Source organism: Hibiscus syriacus, unplaced genomic scaffold, assembly GCF_006381635.1.
Source record: "Hibiscus syriacus cultivar Baekdansim isolate YM2019G1 unplaced genomic scaffold, ASM638163v2 tig00110833_pilon, whole genome shotgun sequence".
In the NCBI taxonomy this organism is placed as follows: domain Eukaryota; kingdom Viridiplantae; phylum Streptophyta; class Magnoliopsida; order Malvales; family Malvaceae; genus Hibiscus; species Hibiscus syriacus.
The window spans coordinates 861914-882973 of NW_024062884.1; the positions used below are offsets into that span (position 1 = coordinate 861914).

At 32.8% G+C, this 21060-nt stretch overlaps 1 protein-coding gene across 1 annotated transcript; it reads right to left on the reverse strand.

The window, feature by feature from the left end:
* Window positions 1-1232: 1232 nt before the first annotated feature.
* LOC120143042 (auxin response factor 18-like) lies at window positions 1233-4823 on the reverse strand. The gene is made up of 3 exons (XM_039157465.1): window positions 4247-4823; window positions 3012-4130; window positions 1233-2259 (listed from the first exon to the last, which is right to left on the reverse strand). The coding sequence occupies exons 1-3, from the start codon at window positions 4322-4324 to the stop codon at window positions 1498-1500; spliced, it is 1959 nt and encodes a 652-aa protein (XP_039013396.1). The 5' UTR covers window positions 4325-4823; the 3' UTR covers window positions 1233-1497.
* Window positions 4824-21060: the final 16237 nt, after the last annotated feature.

A 21060-nucleotide genomic window follows, 5' to 3' on the forward strand; every position in this document is an offset into this window, starting at 1 on the left:
CTATATAAAGTAGTAAAATATATAGTTTATAGAAACCTTAAATCATAAACCATAAACCCTAAATTTTAAACCACAAACACTAAACACTAAATCATAAACCCTAATGTAAATGGACTAGTACTATTGCAAATGAACTTATTTTTTGATTTTATTATTACTTATTCATAACAACAAAATAAATGAGCCATTAATGTGAATTAACCTAACATGCAACTAAAATATAAATTATGCAATTTAAATTAAGATGACATGTACTACTATTTATGAACCATATAATATGCAATGTGACATACTAATTATTTAACACCTAATTAATCATGTTTTATATAATTTACATTTAAATAATTTTATTAATTTTATATAATATGTATGTATAAACCATGTATAGTATATATAAACTATATATATATAAACTATATAAAGTAAATTACTTATATAGTTTATAGAAACACTATGCATAAACTATATAAAGTAATAAAATATATAGTTTATAGAAACCTTAAATCCTAAATCATAAACCCTAATTCTAAACTTTAAACCATAAACACTAAACCATAAACCCTAATTTAAATAGACTAGCACTAATGCATATATATTTGTAATAAAAGAGTGGGTTTATGTATTGACCTTTGTAAACTAATGTATTGCCAAAATTATTTATATTAATAATATAAAACGTTAATATATATTACATAATAAATAATTTCATTATTAATATTATTTTGTCTTTATATAAATTAAACTATATAATTTATATAAATTAAACTATATTAATTTTCCTTTGCATTATTAATCATGTTTTATCTAATTTACTTTTAAATAATTTTTTAATTTTTTTAAATAATTTTATATAATAGGTCTATTTATTAATTTAATTATCAAAATAAATATTTTATTATAACATTTAAAAAGTAATCATATTAATTTTTTAATTACATCATAAACTAAAAAACTCATAATTTTATTAAAATCTTATAATTTCATCTATGGTAATATATAAATCAAGTAAATATCAGATCAGGTCATTAACAAGTTGGATCATTTACAGGTCAGGTTAAAAACAGATCAGGTTGAAAACAGATCAGGTTAAAAACAAGTCAGGTTGAAAACAAGTCAGGTTGAAAACAAGTCGGGTAATACCAGTTATTTACCAGGTCAATCTCGGGTTTGGGTTCATATCAGTCGGATGCAGTTCGGGTTCGGGTATCATATTTTCGGTTCAGGTCGTTCTCATGTCGGATGCAGGTCGGGTTCGGATCCACAATTTCCAGGTCCAACTCGGGTTCAGGTCAACACCAGTTCCGACTCAAGTCGGTTTTGGATCGCCACAGCGCATGTCAAAAACAGTTTTGACTCGGGTCGGTTTCAATCAGTTTTACAGGTCGAGTCAACTTTTTACATCCCTATACGGTGGCGTAAATGGCTCGGAGTATGAGAATCTTCAATACGGTTCGTCACTTGGACAATCGAAGTTTAAAGCAAATGACCTGCATCCTCCTATTCCATTGATACTTTACAGTGACCAGTCTCCAAGTTGGGTTCAGCTTCGTGGTGGTTATCTTTGTACCACTGGAAGCCTTCGCATGATGCACGTACTGGTAAGTGTTGTTGATGGATCGTGGATCCAGAACCGTCGGAAAAGTTTGCCGTCTGATTCAGGTTCTTTTCTGAAGAACTTTTCCCTTTGAGAACCAGAGAGACTGCATCACTCGAGCAGCTGCGAGAGATCTGCTGCTCGGTAAGGATTGTCTGACCGAAAAGTACAAGCAAAGGCGTCTTTTTTTGGTCAGTTTTCGTAGAATTCTCAGTAGAGTGGGCTATGGATAGCACACAAGACACATTCTCATTCATGTTGGGATTTCGAACAACTAGGCCACCATTGGATATCCTATTGGGTGTAGCTGTATGATCAAACGGCGGGAAACAACTCGGAAACAGACCTGACTGCAGTTTATTGAGGTGGAGATCCGATATAGATGGACCATAATGAGCATGCCTGGCTCCCTGCATGCCAGCAGGGCTGGTGTTCGGAAGACACCGAAAGGGGTTGCTGGGCCCAAGGAGGTTGCCTGAAAATGTTGGCAGTGGAAGTTCACCATCAGGGGTGAAATCTGGGTGCTGAAAAGGGAGATAGATGAACTTCTTTCTCGGTGGTGAAAAGGGAGATAGATGAACTGCGGGCATGTTCGAAACCAATTCAACCAGCCAAGGGCTTACACATTTTACATTTTGATGCAAATCTGGTTCGTCCCACGTAACCTGCAGGATGAAAGTTGAACAAATAAGAACAACTTGAAGGAAAAGAATCATCAATTTAGTCGGAAAAACAACAAAAAATTCACACCTCAACAATTACAGGAGAAAAATGATGCAAGATCATATTTACACATGTCCCTTCATGGAATCCAAATAATTCGAATTCAATCATGCCCCTGCAATAGGCGTATAATATGACGGGCTATAATCATGAACATTCAACAAGCCATAGAACCACATCGCGGTGTTGGCACCTGCCAATGCATTTGAAGTTACAAAACAATTTTCTAAGCATTTTATGGATAAATTGTTGTTAGGTTTACACATCTTTCCGACGCTGAAGTAAAACTGCAGCAAGCAGGAAGAAGCTAGCATATTATGGTCAATGACACCTGTCATATAAGTTTGGAGCACAAGATACACAATTATTAACATATCCGACCTATATTGCCACAAAAATGGGCAATCTATCATCTACTCGATAGAAGAACGAGTCGCAATTTTAAACTGATATTAAGAACAACACATGGTCGGTCATACAGATAATGCAGAAACCATTGATGGACTTTAAATCAATGGTTATAATTAAAAAAATCTAAATTTGGAAACTGAGACATGACTTAGAGCACCAGATAAAGTCAAGAAGAACAAGCAAAAGGATTTCTTTGAACGCAAAAAAGAGGAGTATACACTTGAAAGTCACCTACAATCTTACTAGAAACCAAAAGATTGTAAATCGAGTAGGATGAGAGTACCTGAAGAAGCCTCCAAGGTGAGTCTGGACAGCGGAGGGGATCGACAACTTGAACAGATGATATGGAGCCCATAAACCAACTAATCCGTGAAGAATCTTCTGTTTCAAAGGCCATTTTGAATCTCATTCCGGAGCACCACCGGATCTGTAACGCTGTTTTCACTAAAGAGGCCTTCACACAAAACTCAGGGGTACTCGCCCTGGGGTAGTAAACGACCTCGAACTGTTGGCCTTTGGCAGCCATAGTAGCAGCTTCAATAACATGTTCAGGTCTTACCTTTGTCTTGCCCATCAAATTACTATTCGAGCTAAGCCCGTTGCTACTCCCATTTCTCATCAACTTGTTCTCATCTTCCCTCATAAATGCTGAAAACCCTCCATATGGTACCAAACAATTACTACCAGCAGCATTCCATACAGACGAAGTCTCGGGCCCTCCTCCAATGCCCCTCTTAGCCCTTCGAATACCAACACATAGGTCACCATTCTCCGCCCTCAAAAACACGATAGAATCCCCTGCAACAAGCTTCTTATGGTTCACAAGATTGCTCCATCCTGTGGTTAAGAGATGTCTCCTTGGGGTACCCCTATATATATGTCTAAATTTCCAGGTTTCCCCATGGACATCCTTAGCAAGAATTTTCTGAACAGGGGGATCAGCAGCGTAATCCAATCTAGGGAATATAGTATCGGCACAGTATCTCGGAACCGAAAACCCCCCTCCATTGTTTTCATCTGATTGAGTCAATGTCTTGGCAAAAGAAGCCGGTTTTTCCTGTGTTTCATTCCCAAGGATGCCTCCAATTCCATCATCTTCAGAATCGAGCACGTTTGTAGCAATTGGGGTCAGGCTAATCTTTGCGAAGACCTCGTCGGTCTCGGGATCGGCCATGAACTTAATAGCAGACACTCTGCAAAGTATATAAGGCGGTATTCGAGGGCAGTTCCTCAAATCAACAGGGCCACAAGCGTGCTCAGCATGGCCTTGAGGAAAGTAAAAGACTTTGGAATTAACTGAAGGCATTTGAACCATTCCTCCAGCACAGGCATGCCATAGCTGAGAATCCAAGCACATCTGCCTCTCCTTGATTTCCTCTTTCGACTCCATGAAAGTAATCATCTAAATTGAAACAAATGACAGTCAATGCTGTAAAAGAAACAGGATAATTCATGATTTTCAACAACAGAAAAAGAGAAAAAGAATCAGAAATAAAGTGATTGAATTGAAGCTGTTACCTTGGAAAGCCTGTAAACAGTGGAATTTGAGTGTCCTTGAAACATCCAACAAAATATCCAGTGAGGATCTTCTTTCATCCTCACCAGAAACACAACCCAAAACAAAAACTTGGAATCCCAGAGAATCTAATCAATTTGTCAACAAAAGAAGGCCAACTTCAGATTCCAAAAAGCTCCATTTTTCCTCCTCTCAATTCAGCTTAAGCTTCATCACTAAGCTGAACAAAATTGAAGCCTTTTTTTATCACTGTTGAATTCACCCAAATTAAGATCAACAAAAAGCAAGAAAAACCCAGAAACCAAAACACACAAATCCCATCAAAATCGACCAAACACTCAAAAAATAACAACACCCAAAGTTTTTGTAGCCAAAATCTCCTTCAAATTCACTCTTAAGCCGAAGAGGATAGATGGAATAAAAAGAAAAAAATAGTGAAGAATAGTCTTTGGGTGTTTTTCTTTCAAAGATTCAATCAAGAATCACTCGTTGGCTGACACTGAAGCCAGATAAAAAAAGCCATCAGCAGGGCAAAGGAGAAAGAAGAAGCAAATTCAGAGAGAAATAAATAAATAATAAAGAGAGTCCAAAGACATGTAGACTGAAATACAGAACACCCTTTTCATATCCAAAACTATTAAAAATAAGATAAATTATACATTCACTCACTGAATTTTATTATTTTATTTTACTCTCTTATTTTACTCATTGTATTTTTAATATTTCTATTTTATTTACTAAATTTTAATTAAATCATTTTCCTTACTATACCGTTAATTCTCTAACGGTATGATGATGTGTATTTTTTATTATTTAATTTAAAATAATTAAAAATATAAAGATGAAATTACATTGTTCCTCACTGAATTTTACTTTCTTTCTTATTTTGCTCACTTAACTATAAAATAAAAATAAAAAGTGATCGGATGCCACCGCCGACCATCGTCGATAGTGCTGTTCGGTCTCAAATTTCATGGGTCGCTTCGTCTTAACACCTTGAGTGTAAATCTATCCTCCATTTTGTCGGAATTTTCTCTAAAGATCATGAATCGGAGATTGAAAGTGATGAAGCCAAAACGTTTCAGTCGAGATTAACAGATTTTGAGATTTTTTTTTGTGAAACAACCACCAGATTTGGATTCATGTGGTCGAGATGAATCAACCCATGAATTTTGGGACTAAACGACCACCATCAACGAAGGTCGACGGTAATTGGAATGAAAAATAACTTGATGGCCGACAGTGACAATGAGGGAAATAAGAGGATTCGAAACTACTTCGTTTTGGTGTATATTTGAGTTTTTCAAAATGACATTATTTTGATGCTTGTGCTATGTCATAGCACCGTTAAAAAGTTAGCGGTAGAGCGAACAAAATGATTCAATCTGCAAAGTTCAATGAGCAAAGTAAAAAAAATTAAAAGTATGATGAGCAAAATAGGATATAAATAAAATTCAGTGATAAACAGTGTAATTTCCTTAAAAATAATAAAAACCCAATAATTGTATTTTTTATATAAAAATCTAGACATATATAATCGGTAAATGTGATAATTCATAATTTAATAAAATTTATTAATTAAATAAATTATTTACCTATAATTACAAATAATTATATTTATATATAAAATTATATATAAATACATTATTTTCTACTCTCCAATAACTACAGTGCATTATAGTTGTCAATGAACTTCATCCGTATCCTGGTTAAAAAAATTTGGATTAAATATTTAAATGATCATTTTTGTTTCAAGTTTTTTCACTTTTAATCACAGCTTTTAGAAAAAGTTATGTTTTGACCTTTTGTATTGTCAATTATTAAATTTTGATCACTTATGTTATCAATAGTTATATTTTAGTCATTGAATCATTAACTCATTAATTTAATGACGTAAAAGAGATTAATTTTTAGTTTCACCCTTAAATTTTATATAAAATAATAATTTGATTTTTGAACTTTAGATAAAATAATATTCTGACATCTAAACTGTTGAGTTAATCGATTGACGGAATCGGCCAAGAGGGGGGTGAATTGGCAATTAAAAATTCGGTGGAAGCTTTTGCAGAAAATTGAAAGTAATTGCACAGCGATTTACAGTGGTTCGACTTTCTCAAACAAAGTCTACGTCCACTACCTTAGCTATCCACACTAAGGATTTTCCAACAAATTCACTAATTTGTTCTTTCTTTTGAGGCCAAAGAGATAACCTTACAACAACCTCAAGAATATACCCCAATTCTTGAGAACACTCTTTTTCCCAAAGAGAAGATTACAAATTTGCAAACTTACAAGAAAAACTTCACAAGGTAAGATGTTTGCACAATTCTAGAACAAGAAAAGAACACTCAAAGATAATTACAAATGAGCACAAATGGTGTTCTTGAAAGCAAAATGAATATTGAAAGGAAAATTGGCTTGATTTGCACAAACTTGGTGTTTGATGCTTTCTGTCTTGTTTCTCTATGATTTCTTATTGATCAAGGGCTTCAGAACTTGTTTAAATACACCTTGAATCACTTCTGAACGTTGGTGATAATTAGTAGAGTCAATAGAGCCGTTCAAGTGTGAAAACAATTAATTTTTCTGGGTGGAGCGTCTCATGCATCGATGCATGATGGAGGATGCATCGGTGCATCAGTGTAAAATTCAAATATTTTGACAGTTGGAACACTTGATGCATCGGTGCACCAAGTGTGCATCAATGCATGAAATGCATTCGATGTTTGAAAATAGCCTGAGTGCATCGATGCATGGATTGTGCATCGATGCATCAAATGCATTCGATGTTTTGAAAATATTCAGAGTGCATCGATGCATGGAGAATGCATCGGTGCATGGAATGCATTTGATGTTTCAATTAATTCACTAATGCATCGATGCATGGTTGATGCATCGGTGCATCACCTCAAATAATTGAATTTAGGCTTTGATTTTGGTTCAAAATACTTTGTGAAAATTGTTTTAAAAATAGTTTAAGTACAAATCACAATTTTACACATTTAGTAAGGTTTAAAATTGATCTTGAAAAACTTGGAGTAATAATTTGATATTCAGTTAATTGAATCGAATATAAAATTGTAAAATCATTTGTAAAATCTTAAAATTAATTTAACTTAATTTGTTATATCGAAATATCAAAAAATGTTTTCAACAATCTCCCCCTTTTTGATATAACAAAACATTTGAGTAATTTTAAGATTTGTTTAAGAAATTATTTTTGAAATCGATTTTGAAAAACTTACTCCCCCTTACTATAGCACATCTTAAATTTTCTCCCCCTTTTTGTTAAATCAAAAAGACTCTATAAAAATGTTTTAAACAAGAATTTTGAAAAACATTAGCCAATTGATTTATTAATAATAGGCTGCTAAGATCACAATCAAAAGAGAGATTAGCCATTAGTTTTCATAAACAATATTCATAATAAAAATGTGAAATGGCATAATTTGGTCATAAATTTCTAATGATGCAAAATTAATAAACATAAAGCGTTAAAATGTCAAACCAAATATATATAATAAGTTCAAGCATCCTCAAACAAACATCCAACAACTAATCAAGTTCAAAGTACCAAACAAAGCACAAAAATCAAAATCAATCCAAGTTTTAAAAACAAGAAAACATGACAAGCAAGTCTACTCCATTGGAGGATCGGGAGGAGGAGGATAATGAGCTCGAACTTCAAGAGTCAGAACATCCATACGATCACGCATCTCCCTCTGAAAATCAGAAATCGTAGACTCAATGGAGGCAAAACGTAGATTAAACGACTCTAGAAAAGATCGGAAATAAGGTGGCGTTTGATCATCTTGCTGAGCTGGTACTTCCTCGTCAATATCTCTCATAAGCCTTTGAAGCTCTGGATCATCATCAGCGTCAGGAGCTGGAGGAGGAGGAGGAGCACGAGAAGAACAGCTCGTGAAGAACTAGCTCCCGGGGTTTGCTTACCGGGTCGAAAAGACCATAGTCCGGTGTTCTCATCCAATTTCCAATCCGATTTCTTTAAGGATATGATATTGATTGGGTTTTGGAGCGGGATAGGATTGTCAAGGGAGACATCTAGGCCGAGTTTGATAAACAAATTGCTTAGTAGACAACCATAAGGTAGGGTTTCTACATGCTTTGAGGGAATGATGTTTATGATATCGACAAGCGCGCTAAAGACAATATGTGGAAAATTGATTTTCTTTTTGTTCTTTATATAGTGCATCCACCATAAGTTTGTAGTACGTAGTGTGGAGTACCGACCTGCGGATGGTCTAAACCACCAAGAGATCATTAAGTGAAGAAATCGATCGTGGTGAGACCTAAAGGTACTGACACTAGCATTAGGGAGATATGGATATTCCACATCTTCCTTCTCATTAAATAAACCCTCATCATCTAAACCAAAATGAGATGCGATAGATTCAGAAGTAATAGTGATATATTGTCCTAAAAGATAGGATCTAATTGCTATAGTATCGCACTGAGTTGTGTTCTGAATACAAACCGCATTGGAATAAAAGATGCGGACAAGTTGGTGAAAGACGATGGGTTGAAGAGAAAAGAGTTTATCAAACTTCCATCGGCGAAGAATTGAGAGGTATTCAAATTCAAGTTTTATCATAGCTTGTAGAGAAGGAATACGCTCTTCCCTAATACGATAGGATTGGAAGGAGTTCATGTACCTAGAGTACAATTCATCCCTACGGTTTTCAGGCATGTTAAAACAAGTACTAATGAGGGATGAATGAATATTGGATGGATTTTGAGGTCTAGAAGCGGGAGGACGATTTTGGTGAGACCGACTCGAGGATAACCTAGGGCGTTTGGGATTAGACATGGTTAGGGAAATCGGAAAAGAAATATCACCTGCAATTTTAAAACACATGTATGCACAACAATTAATCCCAAAACTCAAATGAGTCCTCAATAATTCAATGTTCTCTAACAAAGTCCTAATGGGCAAAGTTTTGAAAACTATTTAAAATTAATGTCATAATACTCATAGTTTTCATGAAAACAACACAATTGAATCAGTAATTTTCGATTTTTTTTTTTTAAATTCGAAATTTCAAAAAAAATAATTTTGAAAGATTATGCGTTTTTGATGAAATTCATTGTAGAAACTAGTTTAGAATCATCATATAGCCAATGCCCGATAATTATTTCAAACTAGAACTAATCTAAACTAGTCCTAAGTTCAAAAATTTAATGAAATAGAGTTTTTGTGAAAATACCTTGAAAAATTCGGATTGAGGGGAATGAGGAGATGTTTTGCGCGATTTAATGAGTGTAGCAGGTTTGTAGGATGAATGGCCGTATGTTTTAGTGTTTAGGGTTTGAGAAAAATGAAGAAGATGAGGATTTTAAACCTAAAACCCGACAGATGCATCGGTGCATGGTCTTATGCATCGATGCATATTCAAAGGGATGCATCGATGCATTGTTAAATGCATCGGTGCATAAAGCACAAAAATGTCAAAAATCCATTTTAAACACTTAAAATGCTAAATAAATAGGCTCTAGTGGTCTTGGCAACTCATATATCAAAAATTAATTATGTTCAATCAATTAAATTAATCTTTAAACATTATTTGAACATAAAATTAATTTTCACTAAGAATCATAAACTCCCCCTAACTAATAGCAAGAATGCAATCAAAAATTATTATTATAAGCATTTTTCAGTATTTATTAAAAGTGCTAAATTATTTTAAACACTAAGTGAAGATAGGACAGTTAAACCTAATTCTCTTCTAAGTGTCCAAAACCTTTCCTTGTCTAAGGGTTTTGTAAAGATATCCGCTAATTGATGCAAAGTATCAACATATTCTAGAACTACATCTTCCTTAGTGACATGGTCTCTAATGAAGTGATGTCTTATTTCAATGTGCTTAGTTCTAGAGTGTTGGATGGATTTTTAGTGAGACAAATAGCACTAGTATTGTCACACTTGATAGGAATGGTACCTACTTCAATTCCATAATCAAAAAGTTATTGTTTCATCCATAAAACTTGTGCACAACAACTACCGGCTGAAATATATTCCGCTTCAGTGGTAGATAATGCAACACAATTTTGTTTCTTTGAAAACCAAGAAATCAGCATATTTCCAAGGAATTGGCAAGTACCGGAGGTGCTTTTCCTATCTAATTTGCATCCTCCATAATCCGCATCAGAAAAGGCATGCAAGCTAAAGCTAGAGTCTCTAGGATACCAAAGTCCTAAACTAGGAGTGTCCTTAAGGTATCTAAAGATTCTCTTAACAGCTAGTAAATGTGATTCCTTAGGACATGATTGAAACCTAGCACACAAGCAAACACTAAACATAATATCCGGTCTACTTGCGGTTAGATAAAGCAATGAGCCAATCATGGATCTATATAATTTAACATCCACACATTTACCTCCTTCATCTAAGTCAAGCTTTGTAGAAGAGCTCATTGGAGTGTCATGAGGTTTCCCATTTTCCAGTCCAAACTTCTTGAGCATATCTTTGACGTACTTAGCTTGATTAATGAAGATGACATCTTTTCTTTGCTTGATTTGGAGTCCCAAGAAAAATGAGAGCTCCCCCATCATGCTCATCTCAAACTCACTTTGCATTAGCTTAGAAAATTCTTGGCAAAGAACGTCATTAGTAGAACCAAATATTATATCATCAACATAAATTTGAACTACTAATAAATCTTTACCTTTATGCTTTAAAAACAATGTAGTGTCAACCTTTCCTTTTGAAAAACCTTTTTCAATTAAAAAATTTGACAATCTTTCATACCAAGCTCTAGGAGCTTGTTTTAAACCATAAAGAGCTTTTGTCAATTTAAGAACATGATCTGGAAATTTTGAATCTTCAAAACCTGGAGGTTGTTCCACATACACTTCTTCTTTTATAAAACCATTTAAAAATGCACTTTTAACATCCATTTGATATAATTTAAATTCATGAAAACATGTAAATGCTAATAGCATTCTAATTGCTTCCATCCTAGCTACGGGAGCGTATGTTTCATCATAGTCTATGCCCTCTTCTTGAGTATACCCTTGAGCAACAAGTCTAGCCTTGTTTCTCACTATATTACCACTCTCATCAAGCTTATTCCTAAATACCCATCTAGTACCTACAGTAGATTTATTACTAGGCCTTTCAACTAATGTCTATACTTTACTTCTCTCAAATTGATTTAACTCTTCTTGCATAGCCATAATCCAATGTTCATCATTTAATGCTTCTTTAATATTCTTAGGCTCTATGCATGAGATAAATGCAACATAATTACAAATATTTCTAAGAGAAGATCGAGTTGTTACCCCTTTTGATGGATCACCTATAATTTCACCATCCTTGACATAGTTGTACTCTCTTGGATAAGATACTTCCCTTTCTTTAATGGTTGGATTCTCAAGAGGATCATGAGTTTCCTCATTTTTCGTTTCTTCCTTTGATGATGGTTCTCCAACTTCATGTCTAACGTCATTTGTATTTATAACACCTACATCATCATTCACACAAGAATCCTTCCTCGGAAGGGGATTATCATCGAAAACAACATGTATAGACTCTTCTACAACTAAAGTTCTTTTATTAAATACACGATAGGCTTTAGAATTTAAGGAATAACCCAGAAAAATTCCTTCATCACTTTTAGCATCAAATTTGCCAAGGTTTTCTTACCGTTGTTTAAAACAAAACATTTACATCCAAAAGGATGAAAATAACTAATGTTAGGTTTTTATTTTGAAAATTTCATATGGAGTTTTCTTTAAAATTGGCCTAATCATTACTCGATTTACAACATAACAAGCGGTATTTGTGGCTTCCGCCCAAAAATATTTTGGCAAATTATTTTCACAAAGCATGGTTCTAGCCATTTCTTCTAAAGTTTGATTTTTCCTCTCAACAACTCCATTTTGTTGAGGGGTTCTAGGTGCTGAAAAATTATGGCTAATACCATTAGAATTACAAAACTCAATAAATCCAAGATTTTCAAATTCAGTTCCATGATCACTTCTAACACTAGTTATAGAGTAACCTTTTTCATTTTGGATTATTTTTGAAAATGTGATGAAATATTCTAATGCTTCATCTTTAGTACTTAAGAATATAACCCAAGTATATCTAGAATAGTCATCTACCAAGACAAATGCATATTGTTTTCCACCCAAGCTAGTAGTTCTAGTTGGCCCAAAAAGATCTAAATGGATCAATTGTAATACTCTACTAGTTGATACATCATTAATAGATTTAAAAGAAACTCGTTTTTGTTTTCCTTTAGCACAAGCATCACAGATTTTATCATTATCAAATTTAAGCTTAAGCAACCCTCTTACTAAGTCTCCTTGAATTAACCGTTGCAAAACACTCATACTAGCATGACCTAGTCTCCTATGCCATAACCAACTATCATGCTTATCCTTAGCAACTAGGCATAAATTAGTAATATCAATAGAATCTAAATGCACCATGTAAATGTTTCCTATTCTATGACCAACAAGCATAATCCGATTAGATGCAATGTTAATGACTTTACAACCATTAATTTCAAATAAGACATTGAATCCTTTATCACACAATTGACTAATACTCAAAAGATTATGCTTTAATCAATTCACATACAAAACATTTTTAATTTGTATGGAAGAGGTATTACCTATAGTACCAATACCTTCAATATGACATTTTGAATTATCTCCAAAAGTCACTTCTCCTCCATTTTTGGCGTTAAGCTCTATGAACCGGCTTTTGTCCCCGGTCATGTGTCTCGAGCATCCACTATCAAGGTACCATGAGTTTGAATTTGTTTCCCGTTCCTTGTAGCAATGCTCCTTTCCCTACAAACATAGATTAATTTTTGATTTTTGGTACCCAAATTCTTTTGGGTCCATATTCATTAGTTTCCAAAATCCTAGTCCCCTTAGGTATCCATTTGTGTAGGATATCTTTATCTTTAGTAGTAATGAGTTCTTTAGGAACCCACATGCTTCTAATGATTTTTCCATTTGAGGTTCTTTGGGGACCTCTATGATTGTAGTTTCTAAAACTTTTTCTAACAAAGTTGGATTTTGAATTTTCTCCTTTTTCAAAATGCTTTGTACCAACTTTATCAAAAGAAGTTTTAAGATCATCAATTTTCTTTTGATGATCATAATTGACCTTTGAAAGTAAATTTTGCAAATCTTTGATTTTACTTTCAAGATCATTGTTGGTTTTGGATATGAGTTTGTTTTCATTTTTCAATTTTGAAACATCATTTTTATATTTTAAAAACAGTTTCTCATAATCCGAAGCCAACCCATTGTATTTCTCAAATAACTCATCATAAGATAAATCATCAAAATCGGATGAGTTAGATGTTACATTAGAATCTTCCCCGAATGCCATCAAGCACAAGTTTGCTACTTCTTGTTCCTCTTCATCGGAACTTTCTTCATCACTCCATGTAGCTACATGAGCCTTGTGTTTATTCTTTGATTGACCCTTTTTCTTCAATTGTGGGCAATCATATTTGACATGCCCTGGCTTTTTGCATTCATAGCAAATGATTGGGTCATTCTCCTTTGGTTCATTTTTGAGGCCTTCGTTTATTTTGAATTTTCTTCCTCGGTAAGGTCTCATCATTTTTCTTAACCGTTTGGCAAACAATGCCATTTCCTCGTCATCATCATCATTATTAGAATCACTCTCATCTTTTGTGGATTTGAGAGCAACTCCACTGTTTTTCTTCTTCTCCTTTTCCTTTGGTGTCTCTTCAACTTTATCAAGTCCACCTCATCTTCAAGCATCATCTCATGAGTAAGGAGTGAACCGATAAGTTCTTCAAGAGTTAAGGACGATAGGTCCTTAGACTCGATGATTGCCGTCTTATTTGATTGCCATGATTTTGGGAGGGAGTAGACTAACTTCCTCACAAGCTTTTCATTTGAGATGATCTCTCCATATGATTTGAGACCATTGACAATCGTTGAAAATCTATCCGTCATAGCTTTGATGTCTTCATTTGGTTTCATCCTGAAATTTTCATAGCTATGCGTTAGAATACTAATTTTTGATTTCTTTACCTCATCTGTACCTTCATGTGTGACTTGAAGCTTGTCCCATATTTCTTTGGCGGTTGTACACGATGAAACTCTTCCGTATTCATCTGGTCCAAGAGCACAAAAAATAATATGGATGGCTTTGGAGTTGAGCTGGAACATTCTTGTCTCTCCTTCACTCCACAACCTTGGATGAGTGATAGGCTTGATGTATCCTTCTTCTACGGCATTCCATGTTCCCATGTCACTTGCTTGAATGAAGTACATCATTCTATTCTTCCAATAGGAATAATTAGCTCCATTGAAGAAAGGAGGCTTGTTGACGGGCATCGAATCAAGACCGGAGTCGAAGTTTGAAGCGGAGGCCATTGATGACTTTGATAATCGATATAACTCTTCCTGAATCGACTCAAGAGGCGATTAAACCTTCAAATGAGTTAGGCTCTGATACCAATTGTTGAGTTAATCGATTGACGGAATCGGCCAAGAGGGGGGTGAATTGGCAATTAAAAATTCGGTGGAAGCTTTTGCAGAAAATTGAAAGTAATTGCACAGCGATTTACAGTGGTTCGACTTTCTCAAACAAAGTCTACGTCCACTACCTTAGATATCCACACTAAGGATTTTCCAACAAATTCACTAATTTGTTCTTTCTTTTGAGGCTAAAGAGATAACCTTACAACAACCTCAAGAATATACCCCAATTCTTGAGAACACTCTTTTTCCCAAAGAGAAGATTACAAATTTGCAAACTTACAAGAAAAACCTCACAAGGTAAGATGTTTGCACAATTCTAGAACAAGAAAAGAACACTCAAAGATAATTACAAATGAGCACAAATGGTGTTCTTGAAAGCAAAATGAATATTGAAAGGAAAATTGGCTTGATTTGCACAAACTTGGTGTTTGATGCTTTCTCTCTTGTTTCTCTATGATTTCTTATTGATCAAGGGCTTCAGAACTTGTTTAAATACACCTTGAATCACTTCTGAACGTTGGTGATAATTAGTGGAGTCAATAGAGCCGTTCAAGTGTGAAAACAATTAATTTTTCTGGGTGGAGCGTCTCATGCATCGATGCATGATGGAGGATGCATCGGTGCATCAGTGTAAAATTCAAATATTTTGACCGTTGGAACACTTGATGCATCGGTGCACCAAGTGTGCATCGATGCATGAAATGCATTCGATGTTTGAAAATAGCCTGAGTGCATCGATGCATGGATTGTGCATCGATGCATCAAATGCATTCGATGTTTTGAAAATATTCAGAGTGCATCGATGCATGGAGAATGCATCGGTGCATGGAATGCATTCGATGTTTCAATTAATTCGCTAATGCATCGATGCATGGTTGATGCATCGGTGCATCACCTCAAATAATTGAATTTAGGCTTTGATTTTGGTTCAAAATACTTTGTGAAATTGTTTTAAAAATAGTTTAAGTACAAATCACAATTTTACACATTTAGTAAGGTTTAAAATTGATCTTGAAAAACTTGGAGTAATAATTTGATATTCGGTTAATTGAATCGAATATAAAATTGTAAAATCATTTGTAAAATCTTAAAATTCATTTAACTTAATTTGTTATATCGAAATATCAAAAATGTTTTCAACATAAACTCTAGATGAAATATCAATTTGACCCTTAAATTTTAGATAGAATACAAATTTGATCTCTGAACTTTAGATAAAATATCATTTTGACCCCTAAAATTTAGATAAATTATGAATTTGACCTTTAAATTCAACCAAAGTCTCTCGTCATTGACTGGTATTAATCACCATTACCGCCAGTCATATTAGTATATTATATATTATATATAATTAAATATGTACCAACCAAGCAACTTTAATATTTATAATTGCATGAACCAACTTACCTCAGTGGTTAAAGGAGTCATTGTTTTTCCTAAAGGTCTCGGGTTCGAGCACCACTGACTGCAGCATGGTGATTAAACATTAATTGTCAAATGGTTAAAGAGTATTTAAAACAAATATTACTTTATAATCACTTTAACTTAATAAAAAAGAAATTATTATTATTATTCTTTGAGATCTTAAATTCGAACGTCATATATATATATATATATATATATATATATATATATATAAAGTTATCACTGTTTTATTTTATGTGAATTTAACTCAACCAAATTTAAAATGAATTGGCCGGCAAACAGCAAAGATCTTTAAAGAACCCATCCATATTTCTTTTTTATTTATTTTAATTTTATGAGTCCTGCTGTTCAAATTAATAATTCTCGTTACACTAAAAATATTAATAATTCTCATTAAAATATTGGTTTATTAATTCCTTTTATGGATAAACTAATACATAAATATTTTTTATTATTATTCCATTAATGAAACTGAATATCTAGAAATAAAATATTATAATTGATTTGTGGAATAAATAAATAAACTGTTGTCCAAAACGCAAGGCGGACGTTAACCATGGTTAGCCTCAACTTGTTTTACCATTTTGTGAGTAAACTACATGTTTAGCACTTAAATTATCACTTTTATTTTATTTTGGTCACTCAACTATTATTTTTTTAGAATCATATTTAATGTTACGATATTGTTTCATTTTGGTCACTCATTATTAAAAAAATTAACAGAAATATTGACGTGACATTTTTATTAAAAAATTAATGATGATGTGATATTACCTTATGATGACATGTTAACACCACAATTAATTTTTCAATAGTTATTGACTAAAATGAAACTAAAACATAACATTAGGAATGATTTTAAAATAAAAAATATACTTGAGTGATCAAAACAAAATAAAAAAGATATTAAAATACTAAACATACAATTTATCTTTTCTAATAATTTTAGAAAAATCAATCATTCATACAACCACATCTAGGGATGCAACGGCAGGGTATTGGTCCCCTAGTCTCCATCTAAAAAATCTGTACCCGTCTCCTCTTAAAAAATTTGTACCTGTCCACGCTTAAAAAATCACGGGGATTTAAACGAGATCCTCATCGGGTAATCGGGGAAAACCGTGGGGAAACGGGTATTCCCGTTTAGCATAAACAGTTATTTATATGGGTATCGGGCTGGGTATCGGGCCGGGTATCGGGCCGGGTATCGGACTGGGTATCGGGCCAAGTATATATATTTAAATTAAATATATAAATAGTATATATATATTTAATTTAAATTACATTTATTAATATTATATATATATAATTATTTTTAATATTTATCGGGCCGGATAATCGAGTAATCGGGGCGGGAATTACTAAACCCGTCCCCGTCCCCGTTTAACATAAACGGTTTTTCCCCGTCACTGTCCCCGTTAACATAAACGATTTTCCCCCGTCCCCGTTTAATTCGATTTTCGATTTTTCCCATCAAATTCGGATTTTTTTTGTCATCCCTAACACATCAAACTACTGATAGCTTCCTCAATAAGAACTCTTCGTTAAGGAATATAAGCTTACGAGGGACAGAACGGTGGATGGGTACATGGATATTCATTTCTAGAAATTTTAAATTTTTATATATTTTATTAATAGTTATTATTTTAAGGTATTATAAGTTAATTCTTTTTAAAATGGTATAAGTTCATCTATTAATACAGCATTGTTTGTTCATCCTTAATAACATATATAGATAACAACATAACATGTCTCTCAACGAGTGACGAATCTATTAAAGATCCAGGTGGACATCCTGAAATTTATATTTTTTTCACAATTACAAATTTTAATAGTTGTGTCTACCCTAAAATTTTTGTTGTGTCTATTTTATATAAAAATTTATGTGATTAATATATATGTGTATCCACTCTAAATAATATTTTTTGATTTGTTCTTGCTTCTTACTCCCATAGTAATATACTATAACCTATTCTAAAATTTTACTAAGTACGTGAATATACTATTACCATATGATTATAATTTAATTTAGGATAAATTATGTCCGTAGTCCCATTTGTTATCAGTCTGATAGTCGTTAATATCCGTTAACCCGTTAACGAAAATCTGAGTTAGCAATTAATTTTTTTTAAAAAAAATCAGAAACACCCACATGTTTCTTCTTCTTCTTCTTTGTTAAAGTGTTCAAAAACACCCTTCTTCTTCTCCTTTCCCCGCAGCCCATTCTCATCAAAAACACTTTAGACATTTTAATTTTAAAATGATAACAAATTAAAGTTCAGTGAAAAAATTAAAAAAAAATAAAAGTACGTAAATGAAATAGGAGAAAGAGTAAGTTGAGTAAGAGTGTAATTTACCCTTAAAATTTAGTCTTATAATTGGTAAAATTAAAAAATTTGTAATATAAACGATAGAATGTCTAAAGTTAAGTGATACCTAGTATAATGTACTCTTATTTTTTTGATTTAATTGCATCACACATCTTTAAATTATGACTTTCATTTTAAATTGGTTTTTAAACTTTTAAATATTTTAACTTCATCCCTAAACTATGACTATTATTCTAAATTAGTCCTCAAAATTTTGAACATTTTAGTTTCATCCCCAAACTATAATCTTCATTCTAAATTAGTCCCAAAACTTTTTGAACATTTTAATTTCATCCCAAATTATAAGTATATACTAATCACATTTATTATTAATAAATTCATTAGGCCAAGTTATATTATTATATGTTTGGAAAAACAAAATTTTGGTTAAATTGTGGTTGAAACTGATTACATTTTTGAATGAATATGGAGATGAAATTGGAAGATTCAAAAGTTTGGGGATTAATTTAGAATGAGAGTCATAGTTTGGTTATGAAATTGAAATATTCAAAAGTTTAAGGTCTAATTTGAAATGAGATCATAGTTTGGAAACATATGATGCAATTAACTAATTTTTTCAAAGATTAAAAAAAACTTTTCACAAACCTCAAACCAACTTTAAATTAAAAATGAAAAATTTACTATAAGGAGGAAAACCAAGTTTGGTTTAGGAAGCTTGGTCAGTTTCTGTTACAAACGTAGCAGATACGGACAGGTAAGGTAACAGCTGCTGCTTGTGCTATTAATTTGACCAATAACATTCTATGTTTTTTTAAAGGTTTTTGTGTTAATTAACTTGTTAGTTATCATATTAGGACATGTGACCTAAACTTAGTGCCCAAAGTCTCAGAACAAGACACGATCTGTTTAGCTTCAAGTTGTTACATAGGGTTCACATATGCTGGCTTTTTAAATTCATCGACTCCCAACTGAAAATTGAGGCATTTAATCCTCATTATTATTGTTTTTTTAATAATTATGGAAAGAATATACGGTAGTATCTGTTCAGAGAATCACAATCATTTGACAACGAATAGTCATAACTTTGTATATGCGATGCTCAAACTCGGGATCTCAAGAAATAACAACCAGTGCCAGATCCAGAAATTTAAGAATGAGATCCAAAATTTTAATATTATTTTCTTAAAAATAATGGGTATGTAATTTTTTTCACTTTTCCTTAACATATTAAACTAAATTTCACATTCTTTTACGAAATAATGGGGATGCACTTGCTCAATGGCAGCTCTAGAAATATTTTTTAGGGTGGACACAAATGTATTAATAATGAAAAATTTTCGTATGGGTGGACACAAATAAAATTTTAGAGTGGATACCCTTTAGTCAAATGAATAACTGACATAAAGAAATTCAATCTTCAAAGTGGTTACAAATAAAATTTTAAGGTACGTGCTTCAAATGTGTTCCACGTCAAATGTGGTTGGCCTTTGTCCCCCATCCACCTCTATTGCTTCCGACATCAAACATGCTCGCGCACTACCGTGCCCTCAAGCCAGCTAATCCGCCAGCAACATGTATGTTCAATTGGCCTCATTAAACATATGCTATGTTCTATACTTATGTTTCTTTTTCGTGGATTTTGTATATGGGTTTTGCACGGCTTAGTTGAGAATCTAAAAAAAAATTCAGGGTGGACACACACATATATATATATATATAAGTAACAAAAAAAAAATTCGTATGAGATGAATACAAATAAAATTTCATGGTAAATACATCTAGTAAAATAAACAATTAACATAAAAAATTGAATTCTAAGATAAGCACGTGCTCACCCTGAATTCTACGTACATCCACCACTAATATGTCTTCTTGGTTCATCATATGGTAGGCCATTTTTGTACTTTTTATTGGATTTATTAAAATGATGTTTTTTTTGTATTTATTAATTTTAATTCGTTTTATTTATAATGCAAGATTAATCGAAGACGATAAAAGGATGACAACCCATTAATCAAAATACATATAAGCAAAGATGGCATATCATGCCGAATTTATGTTAGAGGACAAATTTAAATTTATAAAATTTTATAGGGCGAACTTAGATTTATATGGCAGTTTTTTTTTTAATTTCAAGGCTTTGGGAGGAGCGGGGCAGTTTTTTTTAAATTATCGACCTGACTCGATCATATATATATATATATATAGAATTTTTATTTTTTTATTATTAAAATATATTATTTAATTATTAAAAATATAAAAATATTAATTTAATCAATTAAAATATAATAAATAATTTTAGATATATTATTATGAAATATATTATTTTATTTATTTTAAAATATTAATATATTCATATCAGATCAGGGTCTTAGTCTTAAAATCAGAGTGGATCCAAGACTGAAAAAACTCTAAAATTCATCGTGACGGTGCGAGATCAAATTTTAGATATATATTTTTGAATTTGAATCGAGATAACCAAAAAACCGACCCACCCTGCCCGATGCAGATCCCTAGTTTATCAGTGATGTTTAAGGAATTTGAAGAAGATATCATCATTG

Coding starts and splice junctions, on each gene's coding strand:
- LOC120143042 (XM_039157465.1), bottom strand. CDS start 4,324: ATGAAAGAAGATCCTCACTGGATATTTTGTTGGATGTTTCAAGGACAC. Junction 4,131..4,246: donor CTGTTTACAGGCTTTCCAAG/GTAACAGCTTCA, acceptor GTTTCAATTTAG/ATGATTACTTTCATGGAGTC. Junction 2,260..3,011: donor CACCTTGGAGGCTTCTTCAG/GTACTCTCATCC, acceptor TTCATCCTGCAG/GTTACGTGGGACGAACCAGA.